General features: G+C 36.5%; 1 protein-coding gene across 1 annotated transcript; it reads right to left on the bottom strand.

Moving 5' to 3' along the window:
• Window positions 1–7,241: 7,241 nt before the first annotated feature.
• On the bottom strand, window positions 7,242–23,383 carry LOC109034402 (mitochondrial-processing peptidase subunit alpha). Its single transcript, XM_019047525.2, has 12 exons — window positions 23,186–23,383; window positions 21,001–21,239; window positions 20,445–20,524; window positions 19,542–19,624; window positions 18,100–18,202; window positions 17,600–17,692; window positions 16,693–16,865; window positions 15,864–15,975; window positions 13,852–14,060; window positions 12,558–12,723; window positions 10,846–10,978; window positions 7,242–7,680 (listed from the first exon to the last, which is right to left on the bottom strand). Exons 1-12 carry the CDS (start codon window positions 23,242–23,244, stop codon window positions 7,505–7,507), a joined length of 1,626 nt encoding a protein of 541 aa, XP_018903070.1. The 5' UTR covers window positions 23,245–23,383; the 3' UTR covers window positions 7,242–7,504.
• Between the last annotated feature and the right edge of the window lie 34 nt (window positions 23,384–23,417).

The following is a 23,417-nucleotide window of genomic DNA, read 5'->3' as shown; positions in this document are numbered from 1 at the left end:
ACAAAGCGAAAAATTCTCTGAATGCACTCTCAAATTCCCATCGGTTTCTCTTGCCCAATTGATTCAACCGTATTGTGTATTCTTACCCAAGCCGTGTTTGAGACATAATTTATGGAGAGGCAAGAGGGCTGCATGGATTCTTAGATTTCATTTGGCAAATCGTCTGAGCTAGCTTTCTTGAAATTGTTACTTTTTGAACAATCAATATTTTCTCCCTGACTCGCACCAGTCGCACCCCCGTAACCGTCTCCCGCTCACCCCTCTCACCCCTCTGGCGCCGTGTACCCCTCTCCAATCCAATCACCATCACAAAATTTGGTAGCAGAGTTGCAATATTTCCATAAAAATTGAAAATTTACCGAGGTCCTTGAAGTTCCATCCAAAAATTTGTACAATTTGCAGAGGAACACTCTTAATTTTGTTGAAATTCGTGGAATGCATTCCATTCAAATAGAGACTTAAAAATTCACGAGAGATATCTTTAAAAATGCATAATTCTATATTTCGCATAACTATTGCAACCCTGCTGTTGCTGGCAGAGGTCGTCACTCTTGTTGTGAATGTTCAAACCTAACCTCAAACCTGCAAACGCTAATGTCCATCTCTCCAATTTTGCAGTGAAGTTCTAGTTCATCTTTTCAGTCATATCGTTTGAAAACCTTGTAAATGACTGTGTAAGTCAGTAGCTATACAAGTGGTAACTAATTTTAGACCCTAGAGGTGCTATTAGCGTGTAAACTACCTTTACACAGCTCCTACAAAATGTCCGACATGCAAATTGGTGCACATTCAACCAATAAGGATCCTAATGTATTGCTACTGCCCGATCCAGAAAGACAAGTGACCTGGCTTCACGACAAGTATCTTCCAATATTTGGAGCTATCATTGGATATGGAGGATCTTGTTTCAGAAACTACTTTCACGATATGCCTTTACATGCAGGTTCGTATAGCTCTTGAATCAGTGGTTTTTTCCTCCTCATCTCTGGAATATAATGATTACCTATTGGGCCGGTTGCAAACTTTTGCTAGAGCATAAGTTAGAGTTGTTACTCACGGAAATTGGCTCAAAAATCACGATGCGCACATCGTTAAAGTCTGAAATGCACTCCTTACTTCACAATTCGCATGAGAAATTTGTGTTTTTTCGAGCTTCCCGCTCTAAAATCGATACAACAGAACAGGTGAATATTATGTTAGAGGAGTCATTCCATCCAACCCCCGCTCACAAGGATACTACGCAATATTCAACATGGCCGACGCCAATCCGCCGAAACACATGTGATAGGATGATGATTATAACCACCCTGATAATAATCAACGTGGTTACATTCACATTTTTCTCCTGTTAATAGATATCCGCCTTGATTGACCTTGTGCTCTCCTCAACTTGCGCGCGGAAGTGTCGGCCATGTTGAGCAGGAAATGAATGGAACGACTCTTCTAACGAAATGTTCACCTATGCTGTATTATCCTTTATGAGGCGGGAAGATTAAAAAACGCAAATTTCTAACAAAGATTGTGAAGTTAAAAGTGCATTTCAGAGTTTGCTGATGTACTCATCGTGATTTTTGAGACAATATCTATAAGGAACAACTCTTATTTTTGCTCTAGCAAAAGTTTGCAACAGGCTCATTGATCAGCTGGCCCGAAGGGTTTTTTTTAAATAATGGGCATTACCACCAACAACCAAGTTGAGCCCCTGCTGGCGCGTCTCTTTTTAAGCCAGCGCTGGTGAATTTGGTACCACCCTGGCAGAATAGGACGTATTTCTGTCAAACGGAACCATGTGCATTATGACAAGAGCCCTGTTAAGCATTTACCTTATTGGTCTCAGGGCTCATGTCTTAATGCACATAGTTCTGTTTGGCAGAAATACGTTCAATACACACCTGGAAGAGGCTTGCTGGTATTCAATTAATGTGAGAAGGTGAAGCTCAACTGCGACTGTAGAGAAAGACAAGAGGAAAGAGTTGATACTGGTGAGAACTTCTTCAGCGCCAGTGGTGGCATTCGTATAGTGTAGAGCTAACTGGACTTGTGGCGGGATATTCAAATACTTAGGATCGTCAAAACTAAACTTAGCCAAGTAACTGTTGAATTCATATTATTGCATATCCTTGACAGAACTCATTTTTGGGTTTTTTAATTAAATTTTTTTGTTTAGGAATCTGGCGACACATACTTCTTACTGCAGTACTTGTACCGGCTGGATATTATTGGAACATATACAGAGAAAGAAAAATGGGAGAATATGATGCATTGTTGCATTGGTACATCACTCAACACCCCGAAGAATTTCCAGTTCCAGGTAAGTTCTGAACAGGATTAAGTTTCCTTATGATCCCTTAACCTGCTATGGCATAGCGTCAATTATGAATTTGTAACAATGTATTTTGGGAGTTTTTAAAAATTGAATCTTTCTCCTGTGGCATGATTTTGCAAATTTCTATTAGTCCTTTATCATTTTGAATAACTGATTCCCAGGAGATTTCCATAGAGTACAATAGAGTCGCAATGTACTGGAGCGCCGATGAAGCCACTTTTGGAGGCTGTTTTGTCCAGTACTCCGGAGACTAGTGTGCGGCGACTAGCGATGACGCATGCGCGACTCGCGCTCAGCGCTCCCCACTTCCGACTCGGCTCTGCAACAGCAGAACGTCTCTGTCAGGTCCACACACATTGAACCAGCTAAGTAGGCCAGTAATAAGTCTAAAATTGAGTCCATATATGAATATTATCTAGGAGTAACATACAATAATGGATTCATTATGGCTTTGAATATCTATTTCAAGCAAAATTTGCACAAATTAATATCGATGGAATTGAAATAAGTCAAAAAAACACACGCAGTCGTTGATTTCTCCATAAGCCACCGTGTTAAAAAATGCCGGTTGGTTCACACTTGGTATAAGTCAGAAATTAAATTCCTATATGAATATTATTATCCAGGAGTAACATACATCAATGGATTCATTATGGCTTTGACTATCTTATTATGGCAAAATTTGCACAAATTAACATCGATTGAATTAAAAAATGTCGAAAAAACACAAGCAGTCGTTGCTTTTCCCGTAAGCCGCCGTGATAAATAATGCCGGTCGGTTCACACTTGGTTTAAGTCTTAAATTACGTTCATTTTTTAATATTATTCAGGAGTGTGATACATAAATGGATTCACTATGGCTTTGACTACCTGTTAATAGCAAAATTTGCAAAAATTAATGCTGACCCATTAAAAAATTTCGAAAAAACACAAGCAGTTCTTAATTTCTCCCCAAGGCACCGTGATAATAAGTGCCGTTAGGTTCACACTTTTCGGAGCACAAGCGGCTTAGAAAGGCCCGTTCATGGATTGACTTCATTGGCGCTCCAGTACAATGCGACTCGATTGTACTCTATGGAGATTTCCTACCTCTCATTAAATTGATGCACTTCTGCCAGGGGACAAAAGGCTTATTATTGAAAATGGGCGACAAAGCTTAATCGACTCCATGTTGTGTCGATTGGGTTAGCTCAGAGTGATGTTTGAACTTCTTGGGTCCAACACGGCAAGACATACTGTCTAATCGACAGGCACGACATAGCAGCAACGTTGCCATTGTCAGTTGCACAATTACCAAATTTTTAAATGCCTTTCAACCAATCAAAATGCTTGACGGCCTGTGATCATGTAGAACGCGTTGCTTGAGTCATTAATTGAAGTCAGCAAAATGACGTCAGTCTGCCATTTTTACTTACCCACTTATTGACAAAAGTTTATCAGACTGAACCATCAGATACTCACCACTCGGCAATATGGACTTTACAAAAGCTTCTGTATTTGTTGTGATGAGTCTCAAGTAAAAAGTTGCATTTTTCACTGAATCATACTAGAAGAACTCAAGGTTATTCATCGACTAAGCCTTTCTCAGGTGCTCTGGAGGTGCCTTTATTCCTTCAGCTTGTTGGCCCTATGTCGCCTCTTTGTCCATGAATTGATAAGACATAAATTCCAAAAATTGTACTTTTCACTTACTTGATCGCAGGACACGACAAAATGGCAACATAGAGTTGATACTATTTCAATAATCGCTCCGCTTGTGACCTTTGAAGATGACCCAAAGTCTATTTGAAGCTAAATGAGAAAACTAGATTTCTTAAATCAGCATCTGCTCTTCAGTGCTACCTAGAAATCAAATATTTATTATATTATATTTATTGCTTCCCTGTCGGTATTTCCTTTCTTTTTGCTTAATTATATTTTCACTTTTCTTCTTTATTTCAGAGAGACATAAACTTCGAGACATGATGAAACCATGGCTCCCTATGCGTTAATCTGCCAGTAGCCACTTTGAATTTTTCTTGTGTAGTGATAGCAGCAGACAAAATTTTTCTGAACAACCGGCATTGAATGCAATGTATCTCTTCTCGAAGATTCATTTCCTCTAAAATTGGAAAAAGTTGCAATTTTAAGAAAATGAATCCCCCCCCCCCTCGCCCCCCATGGAAAGGACTTATACTTTCTCTTACTACTCACATACCTATTTCTAGCTTGTCTTGGGTTAAATTTTGATGCCCCTTTGTGTGAAGTAATTTTTTTTCGTAAGTAGCTCATAAGAAAATTATAACAGAGGAAGTTTTGATCCAGAAAGATGCAACTAAACACCGTCCTTGTTGATTCCTCATTGTGATCACCATCATCTTAACTGAATATATTTATATTTCCCCTTTATATGATGAATGTTCATAATAAAGCTGTTGATTTTAAAAATTTCCCTTTGACTCATTTCAATTGAACATTAATATGAAAGATTTTTTCAATAGCTCATGTTTTTTTTTTTTTTTTTTTTTTTTTTTTTTTTTTATATTCAATTGAATATGCATGGAACGTATCTAGAGATCTTCTAATTAGTTTTTCCATTAATATTTAAAGAGTTCTTATAAAGTAGGTGAAACATTTAATTATATGTATGAATTCTGAACACATTAGTAAGTAGTGCTTATTAACCAAAATGGTAGTTCTTTGTTGCATAGAAATCAATTCATAAATAAAAAAAATATTAAAGCTGGAGGAAGTGCGGATCATTTAGGTGACTTGTGGAAAAAGTATCCTAAGCTCAAAGGTTGGACGATAGAAGGAAGTGTTTCGACTGCTCTTTTTGATTTTTTGGCTATGTTCACCCTCAGAACTTCACAGAAAGATGCGCATTTCACAAGCACCATTAAGTGAAAAAGAAATCAATTGTGTCTGTCAATGTCTTACAGATTACCTGTGGAATGAGGTATCACAAGAGCGAATTTTCATACTAGAAATTAAGTATTTACCTTTCAAGCTTTTATTGATTAAAGTCGAAGTATTCAACATCGATGGGCTGAATTTTTAGTAGCATGGAATAAAATGTTTAGCCGCCTCAAATCAGCCAATAGAGAATTTGCATGCACATTTTTTATTGCTTCATTCTAAAGTGCTTAAAGAGCTGATTTCACAATATGTTGTATAATATTTTTCTGACATGGGAAATAGTGTAAAAATAGATTTAAAAGTGAGAAAATGCACCGCCTGGTGACGTCATCTGGCGGCATTTCCCATTGAAACACACGTATTTTAGCAGATTAGATAATTTTGTCATATCTTTTCCAATAATTGTTCAATTCATGAACCAGGGGTATTCTCGTGTTCAATTGACTCAGTAGTTTTCAGTTAAACACGAAATTCATAAAATTTCAGACACCTGCAAATTCTTTTTTGTGTTTGCAGAGAATGAAATCACACCGATTACAAAATAGCGTGCGTTTCCTCTGGGTAAACGTGTGAAAAAGTTTCAAAATTTTGCTCTGAGGTACTATATTCATTACAAGCTAGGAGCAGTGTATAGGAACTTTTCCTAAATATTAAGGGTGATCACAAAAAATTTTAGGGAGCTTCTTTTCTTACAGCTATCTTGTAGCATCAAAAAAATCATAATATCTATTTCACAAAGACTTGAAAGCGCAGGCCAAGTCTGAAATTTTTAAATTTTCTAGTTGGTATAATCCATGGTTAACATCAATGGGTCATTCTGAAAATGTTGTATGATGGCATGGTAAGTTAATGAGTAGGTACATTCGTCTGCTCATACTGTATTTCTCCCTCTCTTTACAACACCTTTAAAAATTCATGTAAACCCCAAGGACCACTTTGTAACGAAAACAGTATGTTGGGCTACAACTAAATTAAAAAAAAAGGAAAAATGTCATGATTGCTTAAACAAAGCAAAAATAATAAATCAAGTGGGTCACCAAACCATGAACGAATTTTGACAAACAACATAAAACATTTTTTTTTTTGACTTTTAAATACATTTTTCTGAACATAAATGGTGCGTAGAACGTGATGTGCACATTAAAAATGCAATAAAGTAGATCAGAAATCGGGATTTACACAGTTCAGAAGGCGCAACTTTTCCGCAAAATTACAGCGCCCCGTTTTCGCGCCAAACCAAATATTGTCAACCGGCACCAACCAGAAGCGAGCATGAGTCTCTCTACGACTTCCGTCAAATGTCTTCCTGCTACTTGTACATGAAAAAAATAGGAAAGTTGAGACCATATCTTCAGAATCAAAGAATCTAATCTCATTCATGTTATCTGTAGTTAGCAAGCAACAGTTTCATATTGAAATACTGTTTTTTTTTAAACAATCATCAGTGGAAAACGAGAGGAAATAGCGATTTGACTGCTGTAGAGCAACATTTCCATAATTTTTCTTCCATTTTGGCTTGATTGATATTTCCTTGAGTCTTTGGATTTTAAATAGCCGGCTCATCCGAGATTTTGGCCTAAGAATATGCAATAAATCGCCATGTAATCTACTCACATCGTACTTTCAGATAATTAAATAAAAAACAGAAGGCTCAGTGCCCCACTGAGGAGCTTGGAGGACAAGGTGCATACCAAGTTCAGTTTTTGAAAAAATTGAGATATTAATAATTTTGACTAAAACTAGTCTTAAGGTATATTCCGTGAAAAATTATTGACTAAAATCCAATTTTCAAGCATCAACAAAAAGTGAGTTTGAACTTTCTTTCAGCCATAAGGCTCCATGTAATTTTGAAACTTTGAATGCGCATTACTTGAAATAGTAAAAACTGCACTTATGGGCTTTGTCCTTCAATAAACTCCAGCAACATACTAATAAAGAACAATCGAAGCAGATTCATGCAAATTCAGTGATATCATGTAGAAATAATTTAAAAATAAGGAGATAGTCAACAGCATAATCTTGGTATAAAATGTAACATTTAATTTCACAGGAAAAGGCAACAAATCAATACAACAAAATAAAGTGAGGGGAAAAATTACTCCGCTTACAAGGGCAGATTTGGATCAAAGTTTTGAAAGGTCAAATCAAAATATTCATCAAAGCATAGAGGAAATTTGAAATTTAAGTGGTTGAAATTCTTCATGGTTGAAGTAGTGGCAACCATACATGGGATATAAAAATTAAGAAACATATTTCCAAACTAGATTTTACTTTAATAAACTATCGGAATAAGGACAGTCTTTTACTGCTGGGCATTCTTCCATTCGCATCTTGAAGACCTGCTTGGACAGCTTCAAGTGACGGCAATGTTGCAATATTACCTCGAGCAGCCACTGAAGGCTGAGCACGGAGTAATCTTTGAGCAACCCGCTGGATATCAACCTCCGTAATATTTTCTGGGGAAAAAATGAACGTTCAAAGATAAGATTTCAGAGCAACTTCCAGGTCAACTTTTAAGAAGCAGTTTCTACAGTTGAAAATTGGACTATCTTCCTATTATTATTAATTTTTTGTTTTAAATCCATGCAATTTCGGAGCCATTAAACTTCGATAGATTTTAGATAAATTTCTCAATAGAAACTGCAAGGTCTCTCGAAGGTCTACTACCTAAAAGGTAATGCAAGATATTCCACTGTGATACTTTCCTACCGAATTCAACAGACCTTAAAATCATTTTAGTAATACAATAGGTTTGTTCAGAAATTTTTCATTCGTGCATTTCTGAAAAGTAAAAAGTGCGCTTACCTCACAGTAACGATTTTTCTGAACATTAACAACCCACAAAAAACAAGTTCACTGTTACGTATTTGGAGCCTCCATCTGAATGCACATTGCCGAGACAGCCAAGATGAAAATATCTGTTCTGCCTTGGACACACTTTTGAACCTCGCAGCTCTTCTGCCACGATTTATAGTCCATGCAGCTACTATAAATGCATGACCACCCGGACAAGAAATTGCGGCAGAGGGATAGAGCGGTCGCGCCTCTGAAAGTGTGCCTCAGGACGAAGGCATATTTTTGTGTGCCATCTTGGCTTTCTCAGTGATGTGCTTTTAAATGCACGGAAAAAAAAAAATTGCTGATTCAGCAATTCAATTGCTAAAAACAGTAAGTGCAATGTTTCAACGCAGATTTTACAACAAAAAAATGCTACTTTAAACTTTAACCACCCCCGTGGTTAAATTAGTATACAATGTGGTTAAAGTAGCATTTTTTTGTTGTAAAATCTGCGTTGAAACATTGCACTCACTGTTTTCAGCAATTGAATTGTTGAATCAGCAATTTTTTTTTCCCGTGTGGAAGCTCAATATTTCATCTTAGTTGTTCATGGGATGTTATCATTCACTAAAGTCCAGGAAACTTCCTGTGAGCTAAAAGCACTCCCTTTTTTTCAAAACTACAAAAATGGGCTTGTTGCAGGCAAGAGATACAGCCAAATAAATATACTCTTGGCAGGTAAAATCGCTTGAAAATCATGTTCCGCACGTAAAAAAGGACTGAAATATATTCCTTAGCGCGCAATCTGCATAGTTTTATAACGTGCTTCTTCAAGTTTCCTGCGTTTGTGGACAATTCTTCTCAGTCACTGCCAACCAGGTTTGCACAGGCAGAGGAGTGTGAGAGACTAACTTGAGTAAACAAACGATTTCACTAACTATTTCTACTGTATGATTTCAATCAGTTTCAAGCGTTTCCTCCCTTTTTCTTTCTTCATTTTACTAAAACAAAAGCTTTGAATCAAGTGAAATCTTAGGCAAGGAAGGTTTATAACAGTTTTGGAGATGGTTTGTTTATTTATGTTAGACAAACCTGACTGCCAGCTACCAAGCAAAACTGCTCACAAACGGAGTAAATTTGATAAAGAGTGTTACAAACTACAGAGATTGCGCGCTAAGGAGTGGATTTTAGACGTTTTTTATGGGCCTAGCGTCATTTTTGAGCAAATTTACTCTAAGAAGCTGTATTCAGTTGGCTGTATCTCTTGCGAGCATCAGACCCATTAAATGAATATTACAAGAGAAGCTCATTATTTTGCATTAAATTAGCATAAAGTACATGGAATCTGGGTCTGTCTTGAGAGAGCGAGTGGGTCATGAAAATTTTTTAAAATAAAAGGAGAAAAATCTGAAGATTATCCTTTTAATGTTTGTCACACCAATGTTCTCTCACATAATAATTAAAATCTTGGCACAGCCCTTGACGAAAGATAGTTAGGCTGATCTGAAGATTGGGAAACAATTTAACATTTTTGAAATACTAGCTAATTTAAGAGAAAATTAAAATCCTCCTCCTTGGTCAGGAAATTGAGGAACTAGTTCTTTATGTGTGAAAAAAAAATAAAAAAATTACCAAATTCTTGATGGCATTGATATACGAGGGGCGTTCAATAAGTAAGTATCCCCCCTCCAAAATCTGTAAGAATGGACCAATTTTGAAAAACTTGGTCTTAAAATCTTCTTGAGGATATACAGAGTTCAACAAAATGAACCACAACAAAATCTGACCATGTAAAGCAGAACGCGCCGAGGTGCGCAACACTCAAGTCTGATCAGCATCTATTGCAGCTAGTTGTTTTGCTATTATCTTTTGGAGGTAATGATTTGAATTTTCCCTGCGAGTGGTACAAACAATCTGCATTGATCATAAAATCACGGTGAACACAGATTACAATATAATATGGAGGGTTCATTGATAATGATGCCTTGGCATTATGGGTTCCTAAAAATAATTGGGCCAGTGGCAGTGTTTTTCACGTGTTTATCATGGAGTTACCGCTTCAAATTGTTCAAGATTGTTGGGCATCTTTTAAATCCGAAGTATTCCCACATCCTCTCTGCTCTCCTGATTTGGCACCGTCAGATTATTATTTATTCCCGTATCGGAAAGCTAAACTTGGGAGAGTTCATTTTGAATCAGTGGAAGAGGTCAAACATGCCGTCCTACACTTTCTTCACCAGTCAGGTGAAGGACCTCTATGTGCGTGGCATCCATAAGCTGTCCTCTCAGTGCCAGACCTGCTTGGAACGAGCTGTTGACTATGTGAAGAAGTGGGGTAAGCCCCTTACCCTGCATATAACATCTTTGATTTTTCGCAAGGATGAACGACTGAAGCTTTGGCAAAGAAGTTCCTCTTCTGTCGCGGACATAGAATCCCCACGGATTGGGCGGGGACGGTCCTCGGAGCCTTCAAACGGCTCACGTTTGGCAGCACATGGTTTGATTTTGTTGTGGTTTGTTTTTCTGCACTCAGTATATCCTAAGGAAGAATTTGAGCCCAAGTTTTTTTTAAAATTGGCCATTTCTACAGATTTTAGAAGGGGAGGATACTTACTTATTGGACAGCCCTCGCACATTCAATATTAAAGAAATGTCGCCCAAAATTGAAATTGGCGCCGAAAATAGGTCTAATTACTTATTTTACATGCCCTAGTCGCTGATAAAGGGACATTTTGCGATTGGATATGTAAATTGACCATGGAATCCACCTTTCTTCTGTATACATTTCTTTTCAGCTTTGCAATTTTTTTAAGATTATTTACTTTTTCAACGAGAGTTCTTACCTATTTGTTCAATGTAGTGTTCAGGTCGTTTCCTGTGGCCTGTGGCTAAGACCTGACGAGCAATATCTTCAAAAACGACTGGACGAGCTTCAAGATTCATCAGCAGCATGGATTGGAGCTGTGTTTTTGCTCGCTGAAACAGAAAAAAGGTTGTAAAATAACTTCCATGTGCAAACTGACAGGAAAATTTGCCGAGCAATAGGTAAAAATGACATGACAATTCAAAAGTATCATGAACAAAATTATTATATAGCTTTGAGATATAATGATGCCAAGTATAACTCTTTACAGTGAATACTTTATGGAATCGTTTAATATAATTATGTCAAGTTACATTATTGACTTAATATTTAATATGCTTCAATTTGATCTATGAGTTAACAGTTAAATTTCATCACGAGCTTCAATGTGATTTAATTTTAATTTTTTTTTCTTTTTTAAAACCGAGAGGAAAATTGGCTCTAAGCTGAATCGAATGCAGCCACCAAACAAGCCAACCTGAATACCAGAGCAGCATGAATAGCCAGCAAGAGGCATCCGAAGTCTCAGGTCCAGGTTTTTTTCAAAATAACAAAAACTTTATTTAACTCTTCTATTTTTTATACAACTTTCAATCATAGTGGCAGCGATCATTGCCATCATTTGCGTACTTCAGAGTTCTTGCCAAATAAATTCTCACTCTTTTAAAGATGGACAGAAGATCAGTTTTCTTCCGTTTACCATCAAATATAAATGCAGCTATCAAGATAGTGGATCTTCTATCTCACTCCAAAAGTGAATGAACTCATTTAGTAAAGACTCTATTTTTAAAGCAAAGGAAGACTTCTAGAGATGTACTTCAAGCTGATTATTTGTCTCTCCTTCCTTGCAGGAAGTTTACTAGGAAATTTTGTTATGAAAAGAATCTCTCAAAATCAAAGGCCAAATTATATGCTGGCTTCCCAATTAAGTTGAAGCAATTGGTAAAAATCGCTGAAAATTCTGCAAAGAGAGGTCAATTCTACCTTTCAACTATCTCTTTGGAGACACAAAAACATTTGTATACCCTCTCGATGTATGTAAAAAATATAAAAATGCAGAAATTTTGACCAAATCAAGCGATTTGGTGTAATGGTCCCTAATTTACCCCTCCCCCCCCCTCCATCCAAAAATAGATTAGTCCTCTATTTTTGTCTAGCTTTTCTACAGGCATGTAGGGAATAACCAAATTATTTTGATCCAAAAACTATTTATCACGCCTTTGAGTACGTTTCTACTCCAAAAATGAGGGCTTTGGCTGATTACCAAATGCTTAAAAAATCCAGTCAAATCGGCACAAAACCTATGAATTGAAAAAGGAATTTTTAAAAAAGTGAAGAGTAGAATCTCAGGTAGGCTTTGAGGTGATACTAGTATGAAACTTACATGCACACTTCCATTTTGAATTTTGAAGAAGGCCGTTTCCTGGCCACTCTTGGCCAACAGCTTTGAGCAGAGGCAGACAGTCCTACTCCTAGATTCATTTTATACTAAGTCAACTACAGTGTTCGTTCCATGGCACAAAGAATAGTACTGCCTTTAATTCATTTTTCTTAAAAATCTCACTTCAGAGGTATTTATAGGTGAAATTATAGGGCTTACTGATCTACGTGCATACTGAAGAACAAATGGGAAGAGAGTCGAATAAAACAAGGATACCAGATAAGATCAAAATAATAGCAGAAAATACAAACCCTTAATTCATCTGCTTGTACAGATCCTCCCATTGTCACCATTTCCTCTACTAATACTTTGACTATATCTCGGACGTAAGAAGGTGGTGCACTTGCATGAATGCAGAATAACCCAGTGTCCGAGTATGAATTGTTATAGGCTGTAGCATTAAACATCCAATGGTATCTATGGACAAAAAACATAGGGCAGTGATACAAATAAAAAAAATAAGGATGATTTGCTACAACATCACAAACACCAAAGTCCAGGTTCAGAAAGATTCAGAAAAGGATATCGACGGTGTAAGTCAGCAATCACATAACTCGGTTAGCTATGTCGCAGACTTCCTGTCATAAATTATTTTTTAAACAGAAAACTACTCAACGGCAATTCTTTAAAACCGCCATGTTTTTCTTCTCTGTGCGAAGAAAATTCTGCAAGGAGTGATGTCACTTTGTTCTCCTTTAAAAAAATAACATAGAGGCAGATTTTCAGACACCGCAAACGAGATATGTGATTGCGGACTTACGCCGTTGAAATGCTTCCGATCAATATGAAAGTAAAATAGCTTAAAATTGCTTTTCTGAACTGAAGCAAAACAGGTAAAGGCGCATCAAAATTATTTGAAGCGAGACAAATCACAGAAACCAACCATCTCAAAACAGACTTGTGGTTGCCTCACTTTAAAACATGAACCAACCAATGAAATTAAAGTTTTCTAATTCAGTGGTCTTTACACTCCAGGGAGCATTATTGACTAAAAAGTTGAAGGGACCAGAATAATAAGTCTCTGCAGAGGATCGATGATAAAATATACTCTAAGGAAAATCACAGGATCGAAACAGCAACTGGTCTTTAACTAACAACTTAGACAAAGAAAAAGAAGAAAATAAAAAATTGAAAAAAAAAAAAAATCTAGAGCTGCATGGCCAATTAAAGTTACCAGTATTGTTACCAATTTAAGTTGTATTTTACAAATAAGCTTATCCTTTTAATTCACATCTATATTTGTGTGTTACAGACACTAGGAATGATCTTAATAAGTAAAATTGTTTATTTGCAGCTATTTTTTTTTTTTTTTTTAAGGAGTTCCTATAGAGGGAACGAATTAATTTTCTACTTCATCACACAGATGGTTTCTATTATCTCCTTTCCAAAAAGATATATTTAAATGGTCAGTAGTGAGCACAGAAAAATGAAAGACTTTAAATCTAATGCCTTACGAATCTTCTTTTTTTCTTTTTTAATATACCTATATATTTTTTAAAATAAAATATTCTGGGATTAATTTCTTAATAATCCAATTTAACATACCGATTTAGGACATTAGTGTACAGACGGGTGTACATCCCTTTTCCTGGACCACCAGCACTGAATGAACCTCCGCCTCCCATCATCATGTTTAGAACACATATAGCAACAAAGTCAGAATCTTGATGAGAACATCCTTCAAGGCCTATCATTACGTGTGCTAACTCTGGTAAGCCTGATGGCCCCGCAAATTGAGGAATCTCACATTCTTCCTAAAGGCACATTCAACAACCTTAAAATAATTACCATGGATTTATACATTTAAATAGTTTTAAAATCTTAACTTGGCTACTGTCTGAGAAGTTGTTTTACTGTCTTCTAGTGAAATTATACAACCTTAAAACAAAAATTTGACCTTCACGACATTTATTTTAAGTGTACATATTGAAGTTTGAACACAATAAAAAAAAATGCCAGGGAGCTAAAAGTAGAGAATCAGGGATCACATTACAGAAAACAAGGGATATTAGGAAAGTCGGGACTCCTCTCCTTCCCCCTAAATTTTAACGAGCATAATTAAACAACATAATTTTGCAAGAAGACCTTGCAACAGCGATTTGGAAAACATTTTTTTTTTTTTTTTTTTTTTTTTTTTTTTTTTTTTTAATTTGGTGATTTCTCTATGTACTTAGGAGCATTTCCAAATCTTTATTTTCGGATTATTTTCAAGGAAAAGTCCTTTTTATCACACTGGGATTGATTTCAAAGCTGTTGCTACAACTTAAGACAGTATCTGGCCCCAAAGAAAACTTGGAAAAGTTCCAAATCTACTTGAAAGACATTGATTTCTTGAAGAGAACTTTCAGCAGACAGTGGAGCCCGTATATAACGAACTCGCTTTTAACAAAGTTTCTGATAAAACGAAGTAATTTTCGTTTTCCTAGTTCCTCCATATACACTCAATAGTAGAAAAGCCCGCCTTTAACGAAGTCCCAGCAGTGACACCTCGCGTATAACGAAGTAATTTGCCGCCATTTCCGCTAGAGTGTTCAGTATTTTCTGCTCTCTAGAAGAGTTCCGCTTGCTTACAGTAATACATGTGGTAGACGCGGAGTCACAAAGTTATGAATAAAAGAGAGTGAGCGATAACGAAATGAGCACTCACTGCGCAGCCTGCCGCACATGTCTCACACCTCACTCTCTCACACTTACACGCGTCTGCGATGGAGGGGAGGGGGGAGTCCGGCAGCGCGCCGATTCATCCCATGTCCCCAGTTAGCAGGATTCATCTTCGTCATTTTTCTCCAGGAGCCTCTCCAGAAAGCTTTCCGGGAGAGGCGTTGTATTCGCGTTTGAGAGGATTCTTGGATACGAATGCTGAAAGCAGGTAGGATCCGGATTCTACCGCCACTCGTAACCGGGTTTTACGCAACTCCTGAGGCGTTTCATGGAGTTAGGTTCTGCACTGCAAGGAGCGCAATCATTGAGTGTTTCCCAGAGCTGCCGCACATGAGCGCCCGAGCGTCTCGTTGACGTCGGTCACTTTCGTAGGTTAGGGTTTGTCCGTTTGTTTATACAATTTACGAGTCCGCTTTTAACGAAGTTCTGGATATAGCGAAGTTTTTCTGGGAACCGTGAACTTCGTTGTATACGGGCTCCACTGTATATTCTTGCACATTTGAAGCATGCTTTTAATTTGCATGTCTTTTTAATTTTCAGTGCTGCTTCAGTAAAATACTTCGCACCTTTTTGCATAGTTCATGCACACTGAGATACAGGTTGATGTTCAGACAGCAAGAGCTTTTTGCCTTTGTGCAAAGCTCAAGCACAGTACTGGTCCATTTAGTCGATGTTTACATCTTACCTTTTTGAAAACAAGGGAGAGTAAGGAAAGCAAATCTTAGGATCTTGAGTGAGTTAGGAGGGAAAATGTTTTTAAATCCCAGACAAGATGTCCGCTCGGCGATCTAGTATAATTTACTCCCTGGAAAGCTCCATCATTATTAATATGAAAGAGCTTCAGATGCCATTCCTCTACCTTTTTTTGACAATCAAAGAATGAAAAAGTTTTGTACCTGCACCAAACCACCAGTATATTGTGCTATCGACTGATCGACTCCATAAGATTCACCTGGTATAACAAGACTTTTATCTTCCTCCCAAATGGGTTTCTCTTCAACGAAGTATCTGAAACATGGAAATTGACATGAACTACAGGATCAAAAAAGGGCCTCTGGATAAGGTATGAATTAAAGGGCTATGTGATAAAATTTGTTATCTCTTCAAAGTTTCACAAGAAAAACGAATCACACGACCGAAAGTCTCAAAATCAACACCTAAAAAAGAAATAAACGTTTGCAATTAACATACATAAACAACAACAATGCAAATGACTTTATTTGTATAATTTAACTTCCACTCGATCTGTGTTGCAGATATTTGTTAATTTTTTGTTGGGGCTTGATTTCTGAACTTTCCGTTGTGTGAATTGTTTCCTGCTTTAGATTTTGAAGAGAAAACATGTGAGGATTATTTCTAGATCAGGCTTTGTCCATTATGATGATGCTTCTAAAAAAAAAATAAGGCTGTTAAGTTGATTGAACCCAGGTTACTAGAATTAAATTTACTTTTACAGTGAAAATCATGATCAACAAGACTAGAGATATGCCCAAATTTTACATTAAACAAAAGTTATGTGTTTTGAGGTTAAAATCAAGAGAGAACAAAATTCAAAATGTCATAAAAATTTGTACCAGTGAAGTTTTAGCATCAGTAATCTGTAGCTATGACTTTGGTCAAACTTAGCCGGTAAAACACAAAAATACATTAGAGCTTGAAGCATTTCATTACCTTACATTGCAATGAGTGGGATTTTCAAAAGATTAAATCTGAATTGCAACTTACTTGTTTACACTTTCCAAAAGTGCATCATGCTCTACTCCAACTCCAGCGACAACCATACGACTTGGAGTATAATGGTTCTTAATGTATGTGAACAATACTGAGCGATCAATTTTCTCAATGTTGCTTTCAGGGCAAATTTTTGGTAGACCTAATGTATTGTTTCTGTACGCTGCCTAAAAAAGCAGAGTAAATGTTTGGTCAGAAACCATAAAGTGATACATATTATTTTCATATCATTTTAAGGAGACATTATCAATAGAATAATTTAATATAAACTTTGTTCTATAAGGAGGAATATACATAATCAAACAAGTTGGTTTCTGAATTGTAGAATTTTATTCAAGTACTGAGCATCATTAGTCTGGTCTATGAAAGAAGTTTAAAGGTTTTCTCTGCAGAAATTAAAGGACTCTCATCCAGAACCTTTTTGATGCTTCCAAATAATATCAAAATGAGCTTCTTGTATGTTAAAGAGTAGAGATTATTTTCTATAATTACCGATTAGTTTTTCATTGTCCACACAGGCTACTATCTTTTCGGTTTAAAAGTTTTAATCTCGAGAATTTTTGTGAAAAACTAAACTAAGCAGAAATAAAGAGATAATTACAAAAAAGTAAGAGGTTGTATAAGTCTCACTTGACGTATTTTGCCCCTTTTAAGAAACCTTCAACCTCTGTCTAAAATATATGCTCTTCAGGCATTGTTTTTTAAATAATGTAACCCCTTCTCTTAATTTTATACATTGTATGGTTTATCTCCAAGTGCTCTCTTAGGGAATAGGTGTTTTAGCTGTTTAAATGCCGCACTAGAATGACTGCTCATGCAGTGATTCGGAAGTTGATGAGAATTATTAAACTTTTAACATTAACAACTTAAAATAATATTATATAACTAGAAGTAAACGCACAGCATGAATCATATCCATTAGCAGCAGCTCTTGCTCAGGGCGAGTTCTGAGATTTTCAAGTTCAAAACTGATGGCTTGTCTCGTCATAGAAATCTAGAAAGACAGGAAAAATTATCAAGTAAATTTTTTAAACAATGAGGTTTGGGTAGAACTGAATTGCACTAAGGTACAATGAGTGGCTCATTTATCTGGTTCTTGAACACAAACTCACCAACACTTCTTAATTCAATGAACTCTAACATAGAGTAGATCTCGAATCCTTTAAAATATTACAAATTAAAATATTTAAGTAAATCCATTCATTTTTAACAGACATATTTCAATCTGCACTTGCGGCAAACTCGTGTCAGGAGTAATCAAACTAAATTTCCCAAGAACTATCTAAATTGAACAAGAAGCACTTTTAATATTTTTCACTTTTGATCACTATGCTGCATAAGTACTGCCCATAGTTTTGGCTGAAGGAATTTGATAAAAATACACTCTGGAAATTTGCTTACTTCTTCCGATGAAATTAAAGGCCGTAGAATGATCTCTCCTAAAACTTGTACGACAGGATCTAGCCCTCTTCTGTCTGCTGAAGCTGCATAGACAAAAGTATCCCTGTAAAAATTTTATAAAAAACACTAATAGTTCAAGCATTCAGAAAACAAGAAACGAGGTTTTCTAGGGATGAAATGCAACAAAAACAAAGGACTTTTCTGACTTCGTGGGTTGTTATCTAGTTTTCAATAGTAATTTTAGTACAATAAAGAATGCGTTGAGTGTGATCTACTAAACATGGGCAATATGGATGCACAAGATTTGATTGAAGGGGAGGAGGAGTATAGGTTTACATACTGTTTTGGTTCTGATTCATCCAATACCTGCCAAAATGTTAACTATCTAAAATTTTTGATGCCAAAAAAAAGCAATTTGAAATTCATATGAAAGTAAACGAGTGCTAAATTCCACATGGAAATGAATGCATTTTCACACTAGCATAGTGTAATCAGGGCTGGCTCAAGAACGAAATAAAACAAATTTAATTAAATCGCAGTACATACTTATTTTAAGGAGCTGTTTGTAAAAAATTCTATTTTAAAAATAAAACATTAAAGGATAAAAATGCCAAGACGTAAAATATGGGTGAATGGTAGATAATAGTACAACTTTCAAAAAAGAAATCAAGAGTGTAAAATCTCCTTGATCATGTAATCCTAGGATCTCAATCCTTGGATGTTGACAGTCAAACACAGGCTGCAACAGATGCACTAATTTTTAAATTTTCAACAGCTTGAGCATAACAGTATCCTCACTTCAGCTGCACGGTCTGAATGCTTGAAGTACACCTAGTTTTGCAAACACAACACGCTTTCCACACCAGCACTCCTATATTCAATATTAGCCCTAGTATTTACACTTTATCTAAGGTTCAAGGAGACGGCATTTCTCGACAGCATTGTCTCTGAGAGACCACTCACCATGACAGGTGCACCTGCACATTACCTACATGCACACAATTAAAAGACTGTAACCACATCAATGGTTGAAGATGAGGGAAAATCCTTCAAATATTTCCACATACTTAAAACCTCATTCTTTCAAAGTCTTCAGACATTGCAAGAAAACACTGCACTTTCAACATTTTGGTGCAGAAAGTTCCCTTTCTTTAATTGAAAGTCGATAAAGTCTGACTACTACTTAAGTCACTGTTAAGTTTAAAATATATTAAGGGACTATAAAATCAGAAGAGCTCGATCTCATATAAATTAACACATTGAGTGTGAGTGTCATTGAAAGTCATTGAATTAAAAATAAGAAGGGAAAGAGGAAGGGGAGAAGTCTATCATCTCTGTAATAAAAAATTTCAAGGCCTGTATGCACAATGTTTTCAATTATTTCTAATGAAGAATCTAGCAATAATACGGATTGCAAAGGTGTAAAGATCATTCATATTTACCTGGAAGACTGACAGTCACAAATTCCTCCATGCTTTTCCAATGTTAGTAAAATTTTGTCTTTGTCAGCATACTGAGAAGTTGACTAGGAGAATAGAGGGAAAAATAATTAATAATGAGAAACATAATTTTGAAAATTTCTAAGAATCTATCAGGCAGAATCTTAACACTTAAGAAAAAACAGGTTCAGCCTACTCAAGTAATCAGGTCATTGCTACACAAGTCGATGTTGACAGGTTAATAAGCTTTTTTGTGTCTAGGAGTAATCAAAATAATTAAGATGGAAATGCATTTGTTAAAACTGCAAGCAGACTGTTGAAATTTTGGGTTTGTAAGTAAGATGAGGCAAGACTGAGGTTGATTAGAGCTTCCTGATTACTCAGTTGTGTGAGCCATATGACTTGGATTTGGTTATGACCCCTTCAGTTGAGAGGAAATATAGTAAACTTAGGTCACATAATACTGTCAAATGACACAATAAAGGAAGTGACTCAACTGACCCATTGGGTAGCTATATTCTCTCTACTACTTCTTCTACATTACTTCTTGTCCTACCTTGTCAGATAGACAAACATAAGGCTTCATCAATCATCTTACTGAGCTAATAAGAGCCTTTGCAACAGAGGGATCAGTAAATCTGGCACTGCTCTCAAACGAGAGGGCATATTACATTTTATTTTTATTATTACTTACTTTGAATGTTGGCTCTGCTGTTTCAAGAGATAAAAAAAATTGAAGTTTACGTTCTTCAGAGTTGTTAGTTTAAGTGATGGGATAATCTTACATGCTTTGATGAAATACTGCTGTTATTCTGACTGTTAAAGAGATAGCAAAAACGTATTTCACTTACTTTGCAGACATTTTTGCACAAAAAAATTCAAGGGAAACGACTGAAAGAAACTTACATTGAAAGCCAACTTTTCTAAAAAATGAGAAATTCCACTTGGATATGGTAGCTCATATCTTGATCCAGAATCAATTACCACTGAAAGAGAGATTGAACGTAACATAAGAGACAGAATATAAAATAAAATGCATAATAAATTCTTCTTGCTCTCAAGAATTTTCTTCAGTGTTTATTCGCAGCAAAATTAGTTACCTAGGATGTATTGATAGCTAAACTTGAAAAGGACATATATTGACTTGCAACAGGGTAGACTTTCGTAAGATTTCATGCTTAAAAAACTCATTGACATAATTTCTTAAAAAATCTCAATGATTTTGCTTCTCTGTTTGAAGGATAATGTCCATAAATTGGCTTTTTCCGTTTTGAAAAATACAATACCGATGATAAATTTTGAAATACCAAATTTTTCCTGTTACATCTCTGGTGTGTGGCTCTCGGACTGAGCAACTTGTAATCCTCCTTCCATTAAAACCTCAACTTCCAGAAAAGTGCAATGAGGACAAAAATTGAGAGCATGCCTAGCAAGTTAAGAAAAATGAAAAACACTCAGTTACCTCCAACAGTACAAAATTGCCCGAAACGATTTTCAGAAGCAACCCTTAGGCCATTCGGTAACGTTGTGATTTTTGTGCCTCGTTCGTCATCACTGGCTGAGGCATAAATAGCTTTGGGTAGGCCAGGCAGTGGCTCAGAAAGTGGGGGTTGCTTAAAAGCACATGTGAGATTCTGATTGACTGTTGAGCCATCATCAACACTGGTTGAAAAGCTTTTCCAAGGTTTCTGCTTCTTGGACCTGTAACAAATCAAGTGGGGATGAATTTTATTTTAGAAAGATCCTATGAATTGCTGACCATTTTATGTGATGATAAGATGGTGCCTGATGACTTTTTTCTTTGGCTCAGGGTGTTCAAAATAAACCTTAAAAAAAAGAGACTTCTAGAAGGACACATTGAAATTGAAAGGAGTTATATCCATTCTGACCCAAGCCCTGCAATCCATAAGAGTACATGCATGATAGGGCGCAGGTCAAAATGGATATACTTCCATTTGTTTTAAATACGTCCAGAAGTTTGACGGATTGACCAGGATTAGTCCCAGTGGATCCAACAATTGCCTCGTTTTCTTTGATGTTTAGTGTTTAAAGAGGGAACTAATTCTTTATGATTTAAAGAAATTTACAGAGACTTTGAGGGAGTGGTTCATTTCTCTTCGATAAAATACAACAGAAGAGAAAATTAGGCAATGTGAAACAGGCATGTGTGTTAGGCATGTGTGTAGGTAATGTGTGTGTGTGTGTGTGTGTAGTTAGGCTGGTCTGATTAAATCTGCCCAATTATTATGTAAGATAATTTTTCAGTAGTATGAGGTGGGCGAGGTAAATCAGTTTCATTCTTCAATCTACCTTACTCGAGAGTCACTGAATTAGGGGCGATGATAATTCCAAGATGGAGTGGTGGATATGAATAGAGCATGAACGGCTACAGTTTCCAGCACTTGCTTAACAGAACCTCGCCTGATAGGGAACCAAACGCCACAGAATACTGTACTGCCAAATGATTAAACAAGCCATCCAGAGAAATCATCAAGTCCTCTAATTTGCAAACAAAATGACGCAAGTCAGTTAAGAAAGAGAGCGTGTGAAAGAATACCCCTCTTGTACATAGGTACCATGGAGTACAATAAGGTCGTAATGTACTGGAACGCCGATGAGGTCAATCTATGAATGAACCATTCCGAGCCCCTTGTTTGCCAGAAAGTGTGAAACCAAACGGCTTTTTTCAACACAGCGGCTCGTGTGAGAATCGCAGGCCACGGGTGGTTTCCCGGGATTTACTCATTAATAGCTACAATTATTTTTGTGAATTTTGCCATATTATGTTGAACAAAGTCATAATAAATTCAATAATGTATGAAACTCTAAGTTTTCATGAAATATATTCTGTACCTGTATTTTCTGACCGAAGCCCAGAGGTGGGACTCCACGCATATGTCACAGCCAGTCGCTCCACACTACTCTTAGGTTGTTAGACAAAATAGTGACTTCATCAGCGCTCCTGCAGCCCGATTGTTGAGATTGAAAGACAAAGGAGAAATAAGGAGTATGGACTGATCCTATTGGTCGAAATGGTTGGTTGTCATAGACTAGGGGAGAAACTTATGGACTGACTATAGGGTCTCTCATGGGGTGCCGTTAAGTAGTCTATTACCTACCTACATTGTCCATTACTACCACCCCCTTCCATCAATAGGATTCCTCCGTATCCTTTTCGTTTTCTTTGTCTATCGCTTTGTCCACCAATTTCAATAATCAGCCAGTGGGACATTGCAACTCTATAATACTCTATGATAGGTACATTATAAACTCTCTCTCGGAGGTTGACTACTGAGTTACGCAGACAAGTAATATTACATTGAAGTGTGCAAGAACAGCCATCAATGCATCTAAGACAGAAAAATGCTAAATCTAAGTCTAACAGATCTGGTCAAAACTTAGCCTGTAGAAAACCTCAAATTCTTTGACATATCGCAAGAGAGCTTCATCGCGTGTCGCATCAGAGCATGTTGCATCCATTAGTGATTAAACAGTGCTCATACAATAAGGTAAAACAAAATGCTGGGCGAAAATGAGCTAATGAAGTCAAAAGAGTTAGAGTGGAAATACTTAGGAGTCGAAATACACCTGGATTCATCGAAAATGTGAGTAATGTGACAAATGTAGAGGTTAGGTGATTGACTTACAATTGTTTGGTGAAGAACACGGAACCTTTACGGTTTAGTTGAAATGCTTTGCCTGCCATTTCAAGAACTATAGACGGTTCATGATAACAAGAAAAATTAACACAGAATTTAAAAAAACGGTGATGAAGTAATCTTCCGGAGAATTGAACGAGTCTATTTCTTTCATGGATTGAACCAATTGAACCGTGCACGACAATGTTTACAAAATTATGCAATTGGTGAATGATACATT

This window comes from Bemisia tabaci, chromosome 4 (assembly GCF_918797505.1).
Source record: "Bemisia tabaci chromosome 4, PGI_BMITA_v3".
In the NCBI taxonomy this organism is placed as follows: domain Eukaryota; kingdom Metazoa; phylum Arthropoda; class Insecta; order Hemiptera; family Aleyrodidae; genus Bemisia; species Bemisia tabaci.
The sequence above is the reverse complement of the archived record's forward strand: the minus strand, read 5'-3'. Positions and strand labels throughout refer to the sequence as shown.